The 21,853-nt window shown below is 39.5% G+C and overlaps 1 protein-coding gene across 4 annotated transcripts in view; it reads right to left on the minus strand.

Annotated features, from left to right (window-relative positions):
- Positions 1–216: 216 nt before the first annotated feature.
- The window catches only part of LOC126473411 (TATA element modulatory factor), a 173,300-nt gene continuing 151,663 nt past the window's right edge, over positions 217–21,853 (minus strand). For all 4 annotated transcript variants that reach the window (XM_050100435.1, XM_050100434.1, XM_050100436.1 and 1 more), the window contains exons 18-20: positions 19,378–19,504; positions 9,828–10,084; positions 217–1,238 (exon numbers count right to left, since the gene is read on the minus strand). In XM_050100435.1, the coding sequence (XP_049956392.1) occupies positions 1,203–1,238; positions 9,828–10,084; positions 19,378–19,504 (420 nt within the window). In that variant the 3' untranslated portion in view covers positions 217–1,202. The remainder of the gene's footprint in view (positions 1,239–9,827; positions 10,085–19,377; positions 19,505–21,853) is intronic.

Genomic DNA, 21,853 nt, shown 5'->3' on the forward strand with positions numbered 1-21,853 from the left:
GAAATGAAATTCAGGTAGATTGACACACCATGCTAGTCTGTAGCACCCCAAGGCAACAACTGGAAAAGTGAATTTATGTTTTGGTTAATCACCTTCACCAGCACATTATAATCCTGTTCTGTAAGGCATAAAAAATAATTTGTAATTTAATCTGGGATTGTGATGGGTAAAATACCAAATAAAAATTGTAAATCAAACTTTTCATTTACTGAGCCAATCAGATAGTGGTATATTTATTTCAGTTTATGTACAGTGTGTTGTCATTTATATGGTCTTCTGTAACCATTATAAAATATAAAACTGTGGTTTGTCTGTACAATACAACATCAACATCATCATATACATATGTATAAAATGTGCATTCTGAAGAACACACTAATAAATATTTTCAACCAGTATTTAAGTGCAAGTAAATTTCTTACAATGATTCAAAACAAAGCAAATGCAGAAAAATTGTAGAAACTGAAGTTTATATTTTTTTTTTCACCAGCCCTATTTTCACATATTACTCTCTGGCATTCCTGCTATATACAATGCTCTATACTGTACAATCACAATACTGTTTCATAGCAAGCATGAGCAAAGCTAATCTGGTGGTGAGCAGTTTCCCTCACTCATGATGCAGCATAAGTGCATGCTGCATATCACACCATAATAAATATCTATATATCAGTTCAGCATCACCAGAAGCAGATATATGCAGTTCAATGATCGAAAAAAACAAAAAAAGTATAAAATAAATGCAAAGAAATGTGGAAGTCTGAAGTTCCATTTCTGACCTTTCCACAATTTCTATTATATGTATACTGATTGTGTAACAATTACACTATAAAGCACCTATTTAATTCTAACTGTAGCAGCAATTAACAAGAGAAAACTGTTGATCACTGACTGTTATAAATGCAATAGAGTAATAGCTGTAAAGTTGATGGAAAAATGGTTTCTTTGAAGCAAAGCTGTAGTACAACAAGCTTTTCAAATAGTTACAAAATCACAGATAATGAATAAGGTTTAATAAAACGGTATCAACAGTAACTGTACTCAATATAGAGGAGGCTCAGTCAAAAAACTGCAGTCTGTTGCAGAAAAATTAATAATCTCAGAAAATGGACAATATGGATCACAGCTGCTTCATGCACCATATGATCAAGTAGCAAGCATTCTGGGATACATTCCGTTCTCTTTACTTTAAATTCGTTTTCTCAAGAGGGTGACTCCTTTTTTAAGAGCTGGTCAATCTGAAACAAAAAACTCATTTTTACTTTCTAATTAAATTTATAACAAAACAATAGTGTAGACAAATCTGAATATAACTTAGATCCTCTTTCTTTTATTTTTCCATGGTAAGTTCAGATATATATATTTTAAAAAGTGTCACTATGTATCTATTGTTCAGTTCCAGAATTGTAATAGTTTAACAATGCAAACATTTTATTTCACAGGCACAAGGGAGTGGTTCACAGAAACAAAGTTAATAGTAGTGAAACACATGCTTAGTGGCATATTTTTTCTTCACATTATCACAATGTGTTGTTAATTTATTTTAATTTTTATTCAGATGGAAAAGGAGAAACACTGTTGACTGAGCAGATGACTGTATTGAGGTCAGTCATCCAAAGTGTGTGCAAAATGTGAAATCATCAACCTGAAAATGTATATCCTATAAATCATACAAGAAAAACCTAAAAATCACACGAAAATCAACCCTTACTGCACTTTTTGTAACTATTACAAATCTGAGATTTTATTAATGATAAATGATGCTGTTGGTAATTTCAACTATGATGGCATTATATTGCACTATTTCCTGTCAAGAAGTGCACTGATCTGGAAAACAAAATCAATCATGTAATTATAAGTTGTATAGCTGTATTATAAACTGATATAGTTCTGCATAAGTACAGATCCTTTGTTTAGTAGCCCAGTTAGACATGGATGTAGAAATTACACCGTCATGCTCTGTAATTGCTGTGACATCCACCAGCAGGAAATCTGTGGGCCACCTGGCATGAGGTTAGTGTACACACAAAAGTGAGTCAGCCACCTGGGCCAATAAATGACTGGCTGCATCCTGTTGTAAGCCACTTCAGTATTTACATGTGTGTATGTCCTGCAGTGGTATTGGTGCCCTTCATAATGAAGAGTCGGGCCTCAGAACTGCATTTGTTTTGCTCTTTGGACTTTGCTTATAGCTGCTGCTACTGACTCATGATAGGTTTTCTTCTCATGATCTGCCTGCCTTATCTTGTAATGAAGGTGTTTCCAGGTTTTGTGATACTACATTCATGTCACGTGTTTGCACTGTGATTTATATAGACATAAATATTGAATGCTATTACAAAATGTTGTATAACAAAATGAAACCAATTTCCTTCCATCACTGTTTGCTAGCAGTGATATGAAAGTATTCAAGGAAATCTTTATCATGGTTAACAACAGGAACTCCCCCTCTTATTGTGAGTATGTTATAAGGAATATATTTTCTTCAACTCTTTTTCCTGAGTCTGTTCCACCATAACCATTGGCCCTTGTCATAGTACACATACCTATACACTAAGGTGACAAAAGTCATGGGATGGCGACATGCCCATTTACAGATGGTGGTAGTATTGAGTGCACAAGGGGTAAAAGGGCAGTGCATTGGTGGGGCTGTAATTTGTACTCAGGTGATCCATGTGGAAAGGTTTCCAACAGAATTATGGCCGCAAGGTGGGAATTAACATACTTTGAATGCGAAATGACAGTTGGTGCCAGATACACAGGACATTCTGTTTCATAAATTGATAGGGAATTCAATAATCTGAGATCCACAGTGTCAAGATATTGCTGAGAACACCAAATTTCAGGCATTATCTTTCACCATGGACAACATAGTGGCCAATGCCCTTTGCTTAGACTGATAGCAGCAGCATTTTTGTACAGTTATCAGTGCGAACAGACAAGCAACACTGTGTGAAATAACCACAGAAATCAAGTTAGGGCATATGACAAATGTATTCCTCACGACAGTGTGGAAAAAGTTTACATTAATAGGCTACAGCAACACATGATCAATACAAGTGCCTTTGCTAACAGTATGACATCGCCTGCAGTGCCTCTCCTGACCTTGTGACCAAATCAGTTGGACCCTAATTGACTGGAAAATTGTGGCCTGGTCAGATTAGTACCAATTTCAGTTGGTGAGACATGATCAAAGTGTTCAAGTGTGGTGCAGGCCAAATAAGGCCATGGAACCACGTTGTCAACAAGGCATTGTGTAAGCTGGTGGTAGCTCCAAAATGGTGTGGATGGTGTTTACATGGAATGGACTGGGTCCTCTGGCCCAAGTGAATCAATAATTAACTGGAAATGATTATGTATGGCTACCTGGAGGCCATTTTCAGCCATTCATGGACTTCACGTTCCCAAACAAGGATGTGCAATGTCACAAGGCCACAACTGATTACAATTGGTTTGAAGAATATTTTGAACAATTTAAGTAAATGATTTGGCCACCCAGATTGCCTGACATGAATCCTATTGAACATTTATGGGACATAATCGCATGGGGTGCACAAAATCCTGGACCAGCAACACTTCCACAATTATGGATGGCTACAGTGGCAGCATGGCACAATATTTGTGCAGGGGACTTCCAAAGACTTGTTAAGTTCTTGCCAGGTCAAGTTGCTCTACTATTCTGGCCAAAGAAGGTCCAACGCAATGTTAGGAAGTATCCCATGACTTCTGTCACTTCTGTGCAAAGCCACATATGTGGCCAAGAACTTCAAATGTGGTGGAGTACCACCCAGTCCTCAAGAGAGTGCAGATACAGTTCACTGTGCAAGAGGTGTGGTGGCACTAGCCATCTGGATTATCACTGTCACCTGACAATTTAGTATGGATAAATAACATCAGACTCTGGGGCTATGAAATTGGGCATGCAAGAAACGAATCAAAAATGGAAAAAAGAAAACTTATGAACTATTAACAATACAGTAGTGTGGCAGGTTGAGGATCAGGAGAAAACTAATACTCATTCAAAAACCAATTCCACTTTCAAAACTGAAGAACTCCGCATGGGATCACTAGACAGTGAATCCCTTGCTGATGTCTTCTTAAGTTCTGCTGAAAATAATATTTTTGAGTGGTATCTAAGTAATGTAGTGTAATATACTGGTATTATTATTACATAGATTAATCATTTGTCTTATAGATGAAACACCCAATCAGATGCAACAATTTATAAAAATCCTCTCACTATTGAAATAAAACAGAAACAAAAAAAAGTAAAATTTTCTACATCTCATAATTCACAAAAAACCAACACATGTCAATTCCCCACATTCAGGAAATGACCACAATCAGCCCAGCCACTCATAAAGTAGCACACACATGCAATGCTGATTTCAAAATGCAACTCAATGAAAACAATTATAACAGAGAGCAACAGAAAGACAGACAAACAAATAAGCTATTTTTGAACAACAAGAAATTGGTTTCTGTTGAAGTGAGAAGTCTCAATATACAATAACTGTTGAAGTGAACACTGAACAAATAGCAAACCTTGCTTCTTGCATAATTTCATGATTCTAGGTCAATGTGAAGTACCCTATAAGTTTTAATGAGGGAGTTTGTAATAATTAAAATATGTGACATGAATACCCACATCTTTTGATTGCATTGGCATAGAAGCTTCAATTTCTTACACTGCCAAGGGACTGTAGATCTTAAAATGTGACAATTTCTAGATTATATGTCTACCAGTTCCTGAGAAAAAGGGGTCTTAACAGAAGGATGGATGGATGGATGGATGGATGGACAGACAGACAGACAGTTGGGAGGGGGGGGGGGGGGGTGGAAGGTAGGGAATTGGATAAATAAAAAAATCTACTCACCAAGTGGTGACAGAACACACACATAAAAGATTATATTAGGCAAGCTTTCAGAGCCAGTGGCTCCTCCAGACAAAAGGGTTGAAGGGGAAGGAAGAGAGTGAAGGAAAAGGACTGGAGAGGCGTAGGAAAATGGGCTGGAGAGGTGTAGGAAAATGGGTAGATTTCGGGGAGACTTACCAGACGGGATGAGAAGGAAAGCTTGCCTATATAATCTTTTATGTGCATGTTCTGCCGCTGCTTGGTGAGTAGAATTTTTTTATCTATCCAATTATCTTATTTTGTCAAAAAAGACAAAAAAGTTTTTTTTTCTAGTGTAATATAATTACAAATGCAACATTTTTGGATTTTTTCCCTTCACTTGTACAGTGAAACCTTGCTTCTTGCCAAATTTCATGATTCTAGGCCAATAGGAAGTACCCTATAGGTTTTGATGAGTTAGTTTGCAAGTGTGAAAATATGCTTCATAAATGCCTGTATCTTTTGATTACACTGACTTGGAAGCTCGGTTTTTTACACCACCAAGCACTGTGGATCTTAATATGTGACATGAATGTCTACATTATGTGTCTACCCATTCCTGAGAGAAAGGGCTATTAACATTTGGGAAAACAGAGAGAGACAAACAATAAAGTGATCCAATAATGGTCTGATTGTACCTCAAGATGTATTTATCTTTAATAATGATCCACCACTTTAGTAGATACAGTTTATACTTGTAACTGTAACTAGAGGTGAAATGAATGTGGAGTTATACCTCTGTCTCTGAGTGTAAAAGAATGGAATGTCAGCCTTAAAGCTGTTGTGTTGCTGTTGCTTGAGATGTCAATCCCATATTGCCTTCAGCAGAATACAAAATTTTCAAGACTTTGAATTTCATGTAAGTTTTGTAAATAACTTTGAACAGTTTTTGTAGGGGCCTTGGTTTGCAATCTCAACATTTTGTGAGTATTTAGGGACTGCTTATTCAGTGACAGAAGCATCAAGACTTCAAAATTAATACAATAGAGTGATGAGTTTGAACTCTGTTTCATTTGTGGTAATATTAAACCTATATTACACTGTAAGAGGACTTTGTCGTGAAACTTTTATAAGATCTTTAATGATGTACTTAGGTGTTTTTATAACATCTTTCATAAAAATTGGACCACGGTCCTGCATTTTATATAAAGATCCCTCACACTTCTTTGATGAGATATTACAAACCTTTGATTTGTTGGAAATTCGATTTAATCATGGCGGAGCATCAAATTAGCTTTGATTTATTGCAAAATAGGATGTTTGTGGACTTTTCACAAGTGCAGTGAATCTTAAACTTTCCTGAAGAGTTTGGAAAATTTTTTACGAGAGAGACTAGCTCCCAATAAAGACATTAGAAACATAATTATTTATTGTGGTTGTACAGCTCCTTTTTATTAATGTCTTTTTTGATTAATTTCGTGGTTATCGGACTCAAGTACTGTGAGCTTTAAATAGAGATCACACTTTGTTCCGAAATAAATCTGACCATGTTCTTCATACAAATGCGTCCCCCACATTTTTCAAATAATTAATTTATTCAGTTAATAAATGAAAACGTCACTTCAGAATGGCAACAGTACAAGTAAGATTATTTTACTGACACTTAAAACACTATGCTCGTCCAATCTTGTTGTTAACAGTTGTGCTTGTTTCCACATTCATACTGAAGTAACTACCGCTACACTGCATTTCCATGTTAATTAAAACATGTAATCACTGATTACAGAAGCCTTTTCATTTTATGTTCCACTATCAATATGTCCATCCATAACAATTACTGATTCATAAACATGACACTGGCTCAACCATAAATCTCATAATTAATCCATGCACCTTTCTGTGAAATAACTGAATTACTGAAAATTTTTCTTCTATGATGTGACATAAAACTTAACTCTTAATTATTTTTCAACCAAATTACTCATACTAATTATCCATGATGCAGCTGCACACAAATGCTATGTGTGGGAGCTCAACACTGATACTTTTTCACACACCAAGATGGCTTATGACCACTAGTGCTATGGCATTATTGCCCTTATAAAGCAAGACAATACTCCCACAGAGAAAAGGCATCTTCAGCTTTGAATGTTCCAGAAGCCAGCAATAAGTAAGGAGTTCAATATCAATACATTACAACACTAAAAATACCAGTACTACTTAAACGGTCAACAAATGATTCTAATTAAAATTGTAATTGCAGGTGGTTGTGTTTTATCGATTAGGTGTCACTTTCTCCCAGAATGCTTACTGAATTTATGTATAGCTAAACCACTGAAGGTCTTGTGTTATTTGATTTCTTACTAGTTTTGCTCATCAGAGGTGGGCATCTTCAGATAGAATTACCATAGCGACAACACATTAAATGTTGTTATTAGGGAAATGAATATCTGAAGACTCATACATCTTATAAGGGGAAATAGTAATCAGTCAAATGAACACTACTTATTGTGGGTTACCAGTTCAATACTTCAATGGTGGTTGTTTCTTCTTTCTCTCTTTAACTGATGGTCGATCAAAGACTGAACAAGACACAGTGACAAGTGTTGGAAGTTGCAATACACGTTAAATGGTTTTGTTCGCAAGGGTTCACTGCATTGACGTCTGGAGAGGTTTCTGTTAACTACATCACAATATGTTGGTGCATTAGTACTTGGGTTGTACTTTTGAATCAAGAGTGCACTATTTCTGTTTCCTCTGCATTTTCCAGATTTGATAATCAAACCATGGAGGGTCCTTTCCATCCTTAATCCATTTACTTGGCACATTCATTTCCAGAGTGTGATTTATAATCAGTTTAAACTTTGCCCATATCATACTGAATCTAAATGTCCATTCATTGTAAACTAAGTTGGATGCTAACAATTGCTTACCTGTTTTCTCTAGCATAAATACTATCCTAGCCTTCCTGATGGGCTATTACCTATAGTGACGAACATCACTACAGTGACATCAAGATCACTAATCTCTTTCTCTATGCTAACAATGTGGATAACATTATGTCCGTTTGTAGCTACAATGTCTAAAATATTTTCATTGCGTGTGGGTTGCCTAAGTAGTTGTTTGGGGCAGTTTTTGGAAAATGTGTAGAAAATTACTTCACAAGACTTGTCTGTCCATAACACCTGCTGTGAATCCATTGATGTCACAGTCTTTACTTGGTAGATTAGAGAGTCACCACTAGCTAATACTACATGATCTTGATATTTATGTGCTACTGAGCATTAGTTTTTCCTTAAATGATTCTACAACTACTATGTTGGAATCAGGAGGCTGGTGAAAATATCTGATAATTAACCTGAGTTCAGCCAGGCTTGCTACTCACATCCAGATAACTTTACAGTCAAGACTCAATTTCAATGTTGATAGAGAGAATATTTTTACTGACAGCAATGAACACCCTCCTTCCTATAATGTCTAATCGTTATACATTTCATACCTTGCTCAATATTTTGGTGCTTTCTACCTTGGATTTCAATCAATTCTCAGTTTTGAGAATAATTGGTCCACGACAACTTTCCTGGGGGGGGGGGGGGGGGGGGGGGGGGGGGCAGTAAGCTCAGGAAAATTGTCACAAATGCTTCAACAGTTTATTGTTAAAATTTTGACTGTTGAAGTGCCTCTACTTTGTATGCAATCTGATTTTGCACTCTGCATATCGACTGGCAGGCATTCATCAAATGACCTCAAACTACCGCCAAGCCTTATAAAGACCATGCAAATACCACAAGTACTACACTGCCCAAGCTGCTGCTTTCTTTGTGTGGTGCACCCCTCACCATCAGAGTAGTCCTACAAATGTGCAGGTCCAAAAATCTGCAGCTATGACCATCGCGGAATCGATGGTTGATGAGACCGAAACCAAAGGACCCCAACTGATTCTGGATACAGTGCCACAAATTGTGAGCTCTTCTTGCAGGCTGCAAGTAAGGCCAGCAGTCTTCACTACTTCCACTATCTGCCTGTAGGAACTGAGGTGGTCCTCAGAACCCAGTGGTGCTGACATAAGCAAGAACTTGCACACTTCTGCACCCTCCACCCTTGATAGCTGCAGGCAGGGTGTCCATATCTGGGATGAGTCTGGGCTGCAAGTTTGGATGCTGCCCAACATGAGTCCATGGGATGTTCATCATCCACCATAGGTCCATTATGTGTGTCATAGCCTACACCCACACACTTCTGCAGCAGAACCGAAATCAACTTCGGACCCTACCATCCTGGGCAGGAGTGCCTTGCCCAGTGGAACCTTTGGTCCCCAAGTAAGATGTGCAGCTTACATTGAGCTTTTCTCACTACGACCTTTCACAGTGGCACCAACTGGCACTGATCCACTATCCCTCCTGGTCGGCTTCTCCAGACCACGCACCACCTACATTTTTCTCCCAAGGCAGTTGCTGTTGGCGGAGGAGGGGACGGCAATGAAGTGGCACCAATTGTCACTATGGAAACTGAGTAACTGCTACAACATTATTGTCAGCTCCTGTGGTACCATCAGGCAGATGGCACTTCTACTCAGGAACACCCTCTGACAGGATCATGTCAGACTCCGACATATAAATTGGCCCAGGACCAGTCTGAGTCAGTCGTAATGAAATAACAAATTATGAACCATAGGCATATTGGTTTAGTTTACAGTGTTAGCATTTTGGACTCCTGTTTTTTTAAAAAAATAGCTTGCAATGCTCTGGACATGTTCTGCAATAGATCTCAAATTGTCTAATTAATCAGAGATAAGTCTCCTTCAGTTTTGTGTGCAACCTACCTTTACGAAAGTCTGACTTGGTGTTCTCTCACTCAGCAGTTTCAAGAAGAGTTACTCAGACCAAAGTGTAAAATAAATAGTGATTTATCTCTTAATATTTTTTGTTCTGTTGAATTATTTTAACCTTCAAACATAAAATGTTTTACATCATCAATGTTAGTATTACATACCTGAGTTTTATACATTTCTTTGACATCTTGCAGGTCAAGTTTGAGTTCTTGTGTCTCTTCCACTTTCTCTCCATACATCTGCAACAGAGCATCATACTTGTGCTGAATATCTTCAAACTGAGCTCGGAGCTCTTGAGCACTGGCGAGAGCTGTTTCCTGTTCTTCAATGCGTGCTATCAGTGCCGATACTTCCCCTGTAAGTGCTGCCCTCTCTGCATCCCGACGTGAAAGTTCCCACTGTAGCTGCTGGACTTCACCTGAACAGAGCAAGCAATGATTATAGCTTTTCGGATACTTATAATCTGATATTCTGTCTCATATAAAAAACAAAAAATTTAAGAAGAGAAAATGAGATAATTACTTAGCTACACTAATAAGCAATTGAATTAGAAGTAGATGGCATGTCATTTGACTGAATAACTGTCGGACTCATCAGCATGGTAGTTGAGTGGAAGGTTATAAGAGCACATTTCACTGCAGGCAAATTGTGGGGTTTGGAATGTGAAACACTTCCACTTCAAGTTCGTGCAGGCACTGGGAACTCACTTGTTACAATATAAATGGTAAACTGCGTGTAGTTCAATTTGGAGAAAGATGCCGCACAAGAGTCAACACCCGTTTCGGCAACAATGTATTGATGACAGAGGTTGCTTTTGATTACTGAAGATTGCAGCAGTGGCAGACAGGCTAAAATATAGCAATTCAAGAATAAATGCTGGACAACAATGATCAGTGAATACCCAAACCTTTCAGAACTACCATCATTGCTACGCAATACAGAAATGACCCCTCACATGTGGATCTCTTCTCACAGTATGCCATCAGGAATAGACATTAGGATAGGCACAGTAGCAGCACCTTTGCATGCACAAAGCACAAAAAAGTGTCACGAAGCTGGGAGTTCCCATACACATGGCAGAGGAAGAATAATTATGTCAAAAATCACTTGAGGGGAAGCAACCTGCCTGCCAACATAACACCACTAATACAAATGGCAGAGATGTTCTTTTGTTTACATATAATGAAATGGAGCCTCTGAAATAGCTACCGTCACCTCTACTTGCAAATGACGCAGGAGCTTACTGTCCTGCAATGTGCATACATTTTCTCACTTACAGTGTTTTCATTAACACGCTGCTCTACATCAACATTCCTGAATTGTGTCAGATTTGTCTAAGGATGTCCTGCAGACTTGAGAGAACCTGTGTGGTATCTAAGATCAACTGACCTTAATCCCTTTAGGCATACCTGAAATTCCATCAAGCAAGCTGTATGTGCTTTGGCCCCAATCCTGAGTAATCTCCGTAAGTTGTGGGTGGCAATTTAAAGGACACGGATCAAGGTGGCTCTCCAATACTTCTGGTGTCTCATAGAGCTCATGTCAACAAGTGTCACCACCACTGTTAGTGCGAAAGGGAGTGCTATACATTACTTGGTAGGAGTGTCGAGTGTGTGTGATTAAAGAGAGGAGTGCTTTATTCAAATTTTTCCATCAACCACTGACCATGAAAATGACATGGGTTTTGATATGCATGCAGTAATAAGAATTTAGTTCAAAAATTACACATTGCTTTTACATTTTACACTGAAAAATTACATGTTAGGTTTAGGATAATACACTACCACAGAATTCTTCCACCTCATAAACACAGCTGTTGATTAATAGCTTCTGTAGATTGGTTGGCTGTTAGAGTTAAAAGAGACCAAACTGCAAGGTCATCAGTCTCTTCATCCTGTCTGTGTTGAACCAGGAATAGTCCTCAAACAAAGGATATAAGAGCCAAATCCTGGGAAGACCAACTAAGCTTGATACAATATGACAGAAATAAAATAAAGGAAAAGCAGGAAAGGAGTGAGAGGGGGTAAATTCGGTAAGCCACTTCCGTGCGGAGTGCAGCTGGAGGACACCAGGACATTATGGGACACACACCCTCTACATCCCACCAGCACGAAGTCACTGTCCATTACATCAAGGAAATGACCAACACAGACAAGACGATAAAAGCTCAGGAAAGATAAAACATTAAAAACAGCAAACATAAAAGAACAATGAGAATAAAAAGGTGGGTCGGGTAGAGGACAGGCCAGACCGCCAAGCAAGGGTCAGTATGGCATCCCAGGGCCAGAGCAGCCAACTCTTCAGTTGGTCAACGAGGCTAAAGTCCCCCACCTCACAGACACAAGTAGAAACTACCTGCACAGGTGAAATGTAAAACCAGGTCATCCGCTAACACCAGAGGTAGCGTGTCAGGAAGGTTAAGAGATCACCACAAAGCAGCCAGATTTGGACAGTCTAGTAGGATATGAGCCACCATCAGAAGGGCACCACATTGGCGGTAAGGTGGGTCCTCACATCAGAGAATTTGGCTGTGGGTCAGCCAAGTGTGGCCAATGCACAGCTGAGACAGGACAGTGGATTCCCTGCGAGAAGCGTGAAGGAAAGACTGCACATGATCATGGTCTCCTTTATTTCTCTCAGTTTCTTTGGGGTGTTCATGGTGAACCATTTCCGCGTTCAGACATCCAACAACTGATGGCACAGAGTAAACCGAAGGTACAATTCTGGAAGCTCCATTTCCAAAATTGGATCCTGGCAACCAACTTCGCCAAATGGTCGGCATGTTCATTCCCTGAGATCCCCCCATGTCCAGGGGTCCAAACATAGATGACCGGCCATCCAGCTTGGTGGAGTCAGAATGAAGATTCTGGATAGTTGTCACTAATGAGTGACGAGGGTAGCATTGACCTATAGTCTGAAGGCTACTCAGGTAATCACTGCAAATTAGCAGGATCTTGACGATGCAAGGAAGAGCATGGATAAGGGCTAGTTTACTGGCCACCAGTTCAGTAGTGGAGACACAGGATACATTTGACAAGGACTGTAGTTCACTGAAATTTGCATGAGGGTATGCAAAACCGATCTGTCCATTAACCATTGAGCTGTAAGTGTACACCACTTCTGAACTTGGAAATGCATTGAGGACGGCAATGAACAGGTGGAAAAACACCATGGGGTCAACTGAATCTTTCAGCGAAGGATAAATCGAGACATATGTGAGGTCGGGATATATGCCATGCGGCCATAACCGATAGCTCCCTGACAAGAGGCAACAGTGGGGGAAGTGGATTTCAGAGCTCAGACAATGTAGTCTAACTGTAATTACGACCCCAGTTCTTGGTCTCTGTTGTGGGAGGTGAACACCCCTACTAGGAAAAAGGACACGGTAGTTTGGATGCTTCCGGAAGCTGTGAATATGTATAGCATAATTGAGTACCTGTTGCTAGCATCTGATCCATAGTGAAGGGACCCTAGCCTCCATGAGTAGGCTTCTCACAGGGCTAGCTTGAAAGGCTCCTGCTGCAAGTCGGAACCCACAGTGAAGTATCAGGTTCAGCGACTGTGGGCAATGCCGAACTGTATGCCAGACTCCCATAACTAAGGCAGTACAGAATCAGGGCTTTGTAAAGCTGCAGAAGGGTGGAGTGGTCTGCATCCTAGTTGGTGTTACTGAAGCAGCAAAGTGTATTAAGGTGTAGCCAGCACCTTTGCTTAAGCTAGCGAAGATGGGGAAGCCACATCAGCCAGGCATCAAGGACAAGTCCCAAAAAGTGATATGTCTCCACCATGTCGATTAATTGGTAGTCACAGTAAATTTCTGGTTGTGGATGAACTGTGTAATGGCAACAGAAGTGCACGACGTGAGTCATCGTGACAGAAAACTGAGAACAATGGGCGAGAACCCATGACTGCGCCTTTCAAATGGCACCCTGCGGTCAGTTTTCAGCGACACACACACACTAGAAGAGCAATAGTAAAAGCAAAAATCGTTAGCATATGAGGGGGCACAGGGACTATTAATACAGAGCCCTGTGGGACCCCTTTCCTGTGGATATGGGGGTACCATGGAAAGCACCAACTTGGCGTGGCATGATAAGAAGCTCTAGACTTAAATCAGAAGTGGGCCATGGAGATCCCACTCATGTATGTGTAGTGGTGTTGCCATGTGATGTCATAAGCCTTTTGTAGGTCAAAGAAGACAGTGAGCAGGTGTTGTCTCAAAAACTGTCCAGATGGCAGATTACAGGCAAGCCAAATTATCAGCAGTGGAACGGCCTTGACAAAAACCGCCCTGGGATGGAACCAGAAGGCCCCGAGACTCAAGGAGCCTACACAGCTACAGGCTCACTATGCATTCGAGAAACTTACAGAAAATATTGGTGAGACTAATTGGGTGATAGCTGTCCATATCTCGGGGACGCTTCCCCAGTTTCAGTACTGGGATGATGATGCTCTCCTCTCACTGACATGGGAGCTACCCTCACTCCAGATACAGTTAAAAATGGTAAGAAGAAGGTGCTGTCAATCCATTGATAGGTGTTTGAGCATTTGTTTGTGGATGCTTTGTAGTCTTGGGGCTGTATCAGGGCAAAGGGCTAGGGTGTTGAAGAATTCCCACTCACTGAATGGAGTGTTATAGGGTTCCAGGTGCTTTGTAGTGAGAGGTAAGTACAATCGCTCAATTCGCTGTTTAAGGACTTGAAAAGCAGGCTGACAGATCTCAGATTCAGAGGCTCATGCATAATGCAGAGCAAAATGTTTGACTATGACATCTGTGTTAGTGAAAACAGCACCGTTCAAGGAAATACAAAGTACACATGCAGAGGACTGATAACCACAGAGGCATCTGATCTTAGCTCAAACCTGCAAAGGAGGCACGTGTGGTCCAATGGTTGAAATGTGCCATTTTCGGCATTCTTGCTTCTGTCGTTTTATTAAGTGGCAGACCTGGACATAGAGCTGTTTAAAGGCAATGAGGTGCTCGATTGATAGATGGTGTTTATAGATTAGAGAGTCCACCTACAATCTCTAATGGCCTCAGCAATTTTTGAGGTCCACCGAGGTGCTACCTTCTAACGGAGGGAGAACCTAAAGAACAGGGTTTTGCCAAGTCGGCTGCTGTCAAAATGACTGCTGTTGTATTCTGAACAGCCTCGCTAATGTCTCCATTTAGTGGGCAGTGACAGGTGATGTGAAAGCATCCCAGTTGGCATTGTGGTCAGCTCATCTAGACAGGCACCCATGGGAGTGATGCTGAGGGATGGACAGGAAGACTGGGAAGTGTTCACTACCACACAAGTCTTCATGGACCCTCCAGTGGATGGATGGGAAAAGACCAGGGCTGCAAATAGAAAAATCAGTGGCCAAGTAATTTCCATGTGCCACACTGAAGAGTGTGGAGGCACCAGTGTTTAAGAGACAGAGGTCAAGATCTGCCAGTAAGTGTTATATGTCTTAACTGTGGCCAGTGATCATGGTTCCACCCCAAAAAAGGGTTATGGGCACTGAAGTTGCTGCAGATTAGAAAAATTGGGGGGAACTGAGAAACCAATGCAGGTAATATGTTCTGAGGCACTCCACCATTGGGAGGGAGATAACCATTACAGACAGTAAATACTGAAACGCTCTTGCCCAAACAGCCACAGCCTCCAAAGTTGTATCAAGAGGCACAAGTCTGCTATATACAGAGTTCAGGACACATGTGCAAACTCCACGTGACACCCTATCATAATTGGTATGATTCTTAAAATTCCCCGATAGCCACAGAGGACAGGGGTCCATGTTGCCAGAAGCCAAGTTCCTTGAAGGGCAAAGCAGAAAGCAGGAGAGGAGCTTAAGAGATGTCATAGCTCAGTCAGGTGGTGTGAAAAAACCACTACAATTCCACTGGAGAACTGTACTGACAATTTACTGTGAGGGTGTGAAGGGACCAAGGAGGCAGATTACATCTACTGGTTAAGAGGGAGTGGTACCATGATGTACATGTTCTGAGACACGTTGTTAGTGAGATTATGGGCCCTAGGGGCCGCTGGGATTGCTGCTGTAGTCACAGAAGCAGAACATGTGGGATTCAGTGTGTGGGTGTCACTGGAATTTTCTTCATCTCGGAAGAATTATTTTGTCTTTCTTTTCTGCAGGCATTTGGATGACTGGGAGGACCTCCCTGAATCAGTTTCAGGGACTGAAGAAGCTCATGCAGCTCTATGATCAGCAGTCTGTGGGTGCTTCAGCCACTGGCTGGTATCCAGTTGCAGAACGGAAGAAACCTTGGAGGGGAGTGTCCCAAGTGACCCTGACATAAGAAGCTGGACAAAGGTGATGCGTCTTGGCATCCATGGTGGGTGGGGAGCCATTGCTCCAGAAGTAGGTGTGGGGGAAACAGCAGTAGGAGAACCCCCAACCATTAGGGGAACAAGCATTGTCGAGCAGCCCCAAGGGCTCACTGTAGGATACATTATGGAGGAGAGTACCAACGGCAGAGAGGGTGATGTCATCATAGCTGTAGCATATGACACAGTCATGCATGCACAATATAGATGCTCATAATTTTTCTTGGCCTCTTCATACATCAGCCTGTCCAAAGTCTTATATTCCCATATTTTTTTCTCCCTGCAGTCTGGTGAGCAGCTGGTGCAGACAAGCGGAGGAGCACAAGGAATGTTCATGTACAACAGTTGTTCACAATTTCTACAGACTGGGCTGGCATTGCAACTTGAAGACATATGCCTGAATTTCGTACTGCATGAAGTTGGCAGGACAAAGGGACACATGGTGTCACGGCACAGCGGTATACCACCTTTTCATGCAACGAGGAGCCCTCAAAGGCCTATTGACCTTCGAACCCTTGTGGACACAACTGATAGAAAGTACACCCTGTCACTCCTGGATGGCACGTATATAATCATCGGATTGCAAGAGGAGGTCACGATGGAAAAGGATGCCTTGAACCCTGTTTAGATTATTATGGGGAGTGACGGTCACCAGAATGTTACCCAGCTTGTCACAAATGAGAAAAGTCCATGACTGGACATGGGATGTTATTTTAATCAAAATAGATCCACTCTTCATTTTTAAGGTGGTTGCAACTTCCCCAAACCTGTCCTCAATAATCTATACAAAGGATAAAGGCTTTGTGGCCAAAAAAAGAATCCACATCTGTCCTTGTACAAACCAAGTATTGGGGAGAGCATTTCTCTTGCTTCTCACTTTGGCCGATGTCCCTCCCATGGTACACCCAAGGAAGGAAATATTTTGGAGTCGTATTGCTCTGCCATGGAGAGGGAGTGTTTCTACAGATACCTCTCAAAGGAATTCTATGGTAGGTCTATCACTGCCGGGGTAGTTTAATATACAGCTGTTTGCCAGTATATTGGAAACTATTTTGGGGCTTGTTTAATTTATCCTAAGTATACATTATTTATGTTTTTTGTTCGATAATTGTGTATAGAACTTCTCCAATTTAAAGTCTTCAGCTGCTTCATTGGTATTGTCTCTCCCAACTGCAAAGAATAACCACCAAATTCAACAGAGGTCACTGAAGGTGAAAGAAACAGCCACAATATAATATCCGTGTTGCTCTTATGAGCCACTTAATTGCAAAATATGTGTTCATTACATGACTATCCAAAAGATGCCTTGGTACTATTTATTGATCATATTTTATGGCTTTATGAATCTTAAACAGTACAACGAAGACTACACATTTAAATACGGTTGGTACAAATACCACTGACATGAGTGTCTGAACCCCCTCAGATTTTCTAAATTAATAAACATTATCAAATCAGCGTAGACCATAGGAACCTAATGATTTTATATTGCACCCCTATGTACTAGGATTTTGTTATAAGTGCCAACCAACTAAAAGATGACCTCCTGAACACCATTGATAATCAGCTCAGTAAAGGCTGGCACATGACTATTAAAAAGCGAAAAACAACTGACATCAATAGTAAACCATTACAGTAGGCTTTTACAACAATCCCAATGAAGTGTATTTGGAGATTGAGTAACCTGTTTCAAATCTAGGAAACAAAATTTAATTATGTTGCAAGAGATGCTGTAACAGCGCAAAGTAGCTAACAGCGGCTTTCTAATGCAGCTTATAGCAGCTGTTCTTGTGTTCAAACAGAATAAACAATCACCAAGTGTACAAACCCATTCCATCATACATTTTACATTATTTTACAATGAAAAAACTGTCAACTAAAAAGAGGTTTGGAAGTAAAAAACAATGTGAAATTCAAGACCATCCTACAGAACAGGCAATCAGTTTGGAGGTATCAACCTGTAGTGGTACCTGACATCAACAGTAAACATTTTTACCAATCATAAAATTTTGGTTGTGGTGTAGAATGTTTGTCAACACCTTTCCCAACATTTCCCCCGTGTTTTCCCCCTTGTTCAGTCCTTTTTAAAATGAAAATTCTGCCATATGTATCACAAAGTATCTTACTTATCTGTCTCAAACGTAATTTGCAAATTCAATTTGAACTAATACACATATATTCTTAGAAGACACCATCAAGGTGGCCACAAAGAGCAGCTGAACTAATAGAAATTGAACGACATTGTGCACTGTTGTCTGGTGTTAAGCTGCTGCCGACTTACCTAACAAACAACATTATTTTTAATGTCTCTACCTTATCTATGTAAGATGATTTCAAACTCAAACTCAATTACAAACACTTCAGCGACTGTTCAGTCTACAAGTCACTTTTACTTTCTTAGATAAGGACACAGAACAGTGTAATTATTTTCTTCAACGATTTATTGCGAAAAGGTCGAATTTTATGTTGTGCTATAGTGGATTCCCTTAGAAGTTTCTTGCATTTGAGAATATGATTAAAAGGTTTCATACTTAATTTTAACCAAAGCAAATAAAACTTCTAAGTGATTTGTTTTGTCAGTTATAATCTAATCCCATAACATGGCTTTGTTATGACTTTCTACTCAGGTGCAGCAAATGCTTCCAAGTATTTTCATCCATTTTTCCTGTGGCAGAAATGACATACTCGAGTTATTTTGTTATGATCTTGTCTGAGTGTCAATCACTGCTGCAAAATGTCTCTTAGATTCCCAACTGTGTTGCAATTTGCTGTTCTATATGCTTTGATATTTATCTTTTCTGGAGTTAATCACATTGATTATTCATACAACCAGCTACAAAATAAAAATCATATCACAGTGTCTCCAAACAAAATTTAATACTGTTTAAGACTATGAAAAATGCAGCCAAAAAAACAGATCAAAATGCTGTGCATCCACTGGTCTGCCACAATGTATAATAGTATATACTACTCTTCTGTTATTCCAAATTCCTACCATGCCACATTTTTACCACTGTAATTGACAGTGAGTGTTTAGGTATAAGACTCCTACTGTATGTACTGTTACTCATGCTAGGAAACCAATTATAGACATTTCTTGATAAACAGTGTAAGTATTTGCTTAATCTCAAGATGTCATCCAAAACCTGGTGTTTTAGTTACAATTGGATTTTTTCCAGCTTCACTATATATCAATGATGTCAATAGTATGTGTCTAGCAAACCCCTACTCATCATTTTCAGTTTCTTCTATATGGCCACCTGTGACATTATCTCCAGTATATGTTTACATTACTAACATTCTACTTACTCCAACATATACAATTACCTAAAACTTTCTGAGATTTAATAACAATGTGCTGCCAACATATAAAAGTACTAACCATCCCGTAACTTCAGCTGTGCCTGAAGTCCTTCGAGCAGTGATGTTGTGTTTCCAGAACGCAGACTATCATACACATTGCTTAAACGCCCAGAATTTGATGCTGTGTCAAATGCCTCATCAGGAAACTGAAACAAATCACTTGTTAATTATAATGCACATTAAATGTACACTCACTGACCACTAAATATTGAGAAATTTTCAAAAAGGTGAACTACATTTTATATCTCTATTTTTGGGTGGAAAGCTAGAGCAACAGTAATTTGTCTAGGGAAGAAATCAACACTAGTAGCCAAGTCAGTGAAGCTGCGGACAAATGTAATACTATAGCTATGATTTTTTACCAATTGTTCTAGTTTTTCCTAATATTATAAAATTACCAGCAAAAAGTGTCACAATAGATGCAGAAAGGTCAAAACATCAAATCATAGCTGCATTTCATAAAATTACAGGACTTTTCAATATGAAAAGTACAACATATGTAGGGGACCTCCGAAAGAAAGTTGCATATGTGGCTCCACACTAAGACCACTGCACAACAAGAGTGGGAAATTGTCAGAAGACAGTACACGTTCTGGGTTTACTGCAGAGAGAAATCTGTGTATGACTGAAATGGTGTAGAAAATGGAAATATACTCTGAAGTTGAAGTATACAGGACAAAATGGTTCTTGTGAGCAAAACATCTAACTTGCTCACACATTCACCATGAAATTTTGGTGGTATATGGACAAAATACAAAGTTGCATCAAGTCATAGAGAAATAGTGCCAACAATTCGACCAAGACTGCTTATATATGTGTGTGTGATGCCAATCGGGAAGGAAGGTAACAACATCAACCACAGATGACAATGTCCAAGCAATTAGCAAGCTGAGAGAACATCTGGGGAGAGAGAGATTTTCCGTCAATGAGGACATTCACGCAATGGTTCTTGAAGGATCAAGGAGCAGATTCTATCACTGACGAATCGAACGACTATTAGAATATTTCAAGTGTCCTTTATAGATACTTGGTGACTGTGCTGATAAATAGTGTACATATATGCATTAGTTTGAAGTGTGATGCAGTATTCAATAATAGTTACTTTGCCTGCAATATAATGTGTAATTTACTTTTTGAAGTGCTCTTGTACTACAAAAATTTACAGTTCTTTCTTCAGATAAAGAAGATGTAATTGTAGACAATTACAAATTTATTTATTTATTACATTTTATGGCCTTCATTGAATCACTCTATCCAACTTTGTATAAAGAATTTTTCAGTTTCCAGTCAGCCCAGTACTTCTTCATTCTCTCGAATCTCATCCTTCTTTCTTCATCGGAAATCACCCTTCCTATTGTCTGTTTGTTGATTCTTGTTTGCAGTCTGGTTTGTTCGCCTGTGAGCTTCCTGATTTTGTCAGATTTGTTTGTTAGGTCTTCCAATGCAATGTGTAGCTCATCCATATCTTCCTTGATTTTTGTAATCCACTTAATGTTGCATTTACTATTCCACAATTTTTCTATTATTCTCGAGATAATCCTGTTCTCTGGTGTTCTGATTAGATGTCTGAAACATGAAATGCATTTCTTCCTGATTGTACTCATTATTGGTTCAATTTCCTTGTAGACTGTTTCATTTGTAGCTACTCTCCAGCGTCCATCTTTCAAGTACGATTTGTTACTGCACGTTCTGACGATTCTTCTCTCTATTTTGAGTATTTTGTCTACTTGTGCAGTGTTAGTTGTTTTGAAGATGGTTTCACTTGTATATGTTATTTCTGGTTGAGTAGCTGTTTTGTAGCGTTTTAATTTTGTTGCTATTGACAGGCTCTTTTTGTTGTAGGTGTTCTTGATGATATATTGTGCTCTAGTCAATTTGTTTATTCTGCTATGCCATGTTGGCTTTTCATTGAGGTTATAAGTTATGATTTCTGCCAGATATTTAAATTTATTGACAATTTTGATTTCTTGGTTTCCTATGGCAATTTCGTTTATGAGTGGTGGGTCAGTTAACATGATAATTGTTTTTTCAAAGGATATTCCAAGACCAATTTTCTGTGCCATTTCCTGTAGTGAGGTAACTTGTTTGGTTTCCTGAATACAGTTGGACAAGAGAGCAAGGTCATCAGCAAATCCTAGACAGTTTAAACTTATGTTGTCTTTGGGTCTTCCAATTTGGATGTTCTCTGGGTGAGTCTTGTACCATTCCCTCATTATGTATTCTAAAGCAAAGTTGAACAGCAGGGGTGCCAAGCAATCTCCTTGTCTTAAAGCTGTTTTTATGATGAACGGCTCAAAGAGTTCCTCCCTGAACTTGACTTTTGATACAGTGTTGGTTAAGATGAGTTCTATCAATTTGATTAATTTTGTATGGAGCCCGAAATTTATTAACGTCTATGGATACAGTCATATGCTTTTTTAAAGTCCATGAAGGTTATTACAAGAGGTTTATTTCATTTCTTGTAATATGCTATGGCTAATTTTGAAGTGATGATC

The sequence above is a fragment of the Schistocerca serialis genome, chromosome 4 (assembly GCF_023864345.2).
Source record: "Schistocerca serialis cubense isolate TAMUIC-IGC-003099 chromosome 4, iqSchSeri2.2, whole genome shotgun sequence".
Taxonomy (NCBI): domain Eukaryota; kingdom Metazoa; phylum Arthropoda; class Insecta; order Orthoptera; family Acrididae; genus Schistocerca; species Schistocerca serialis.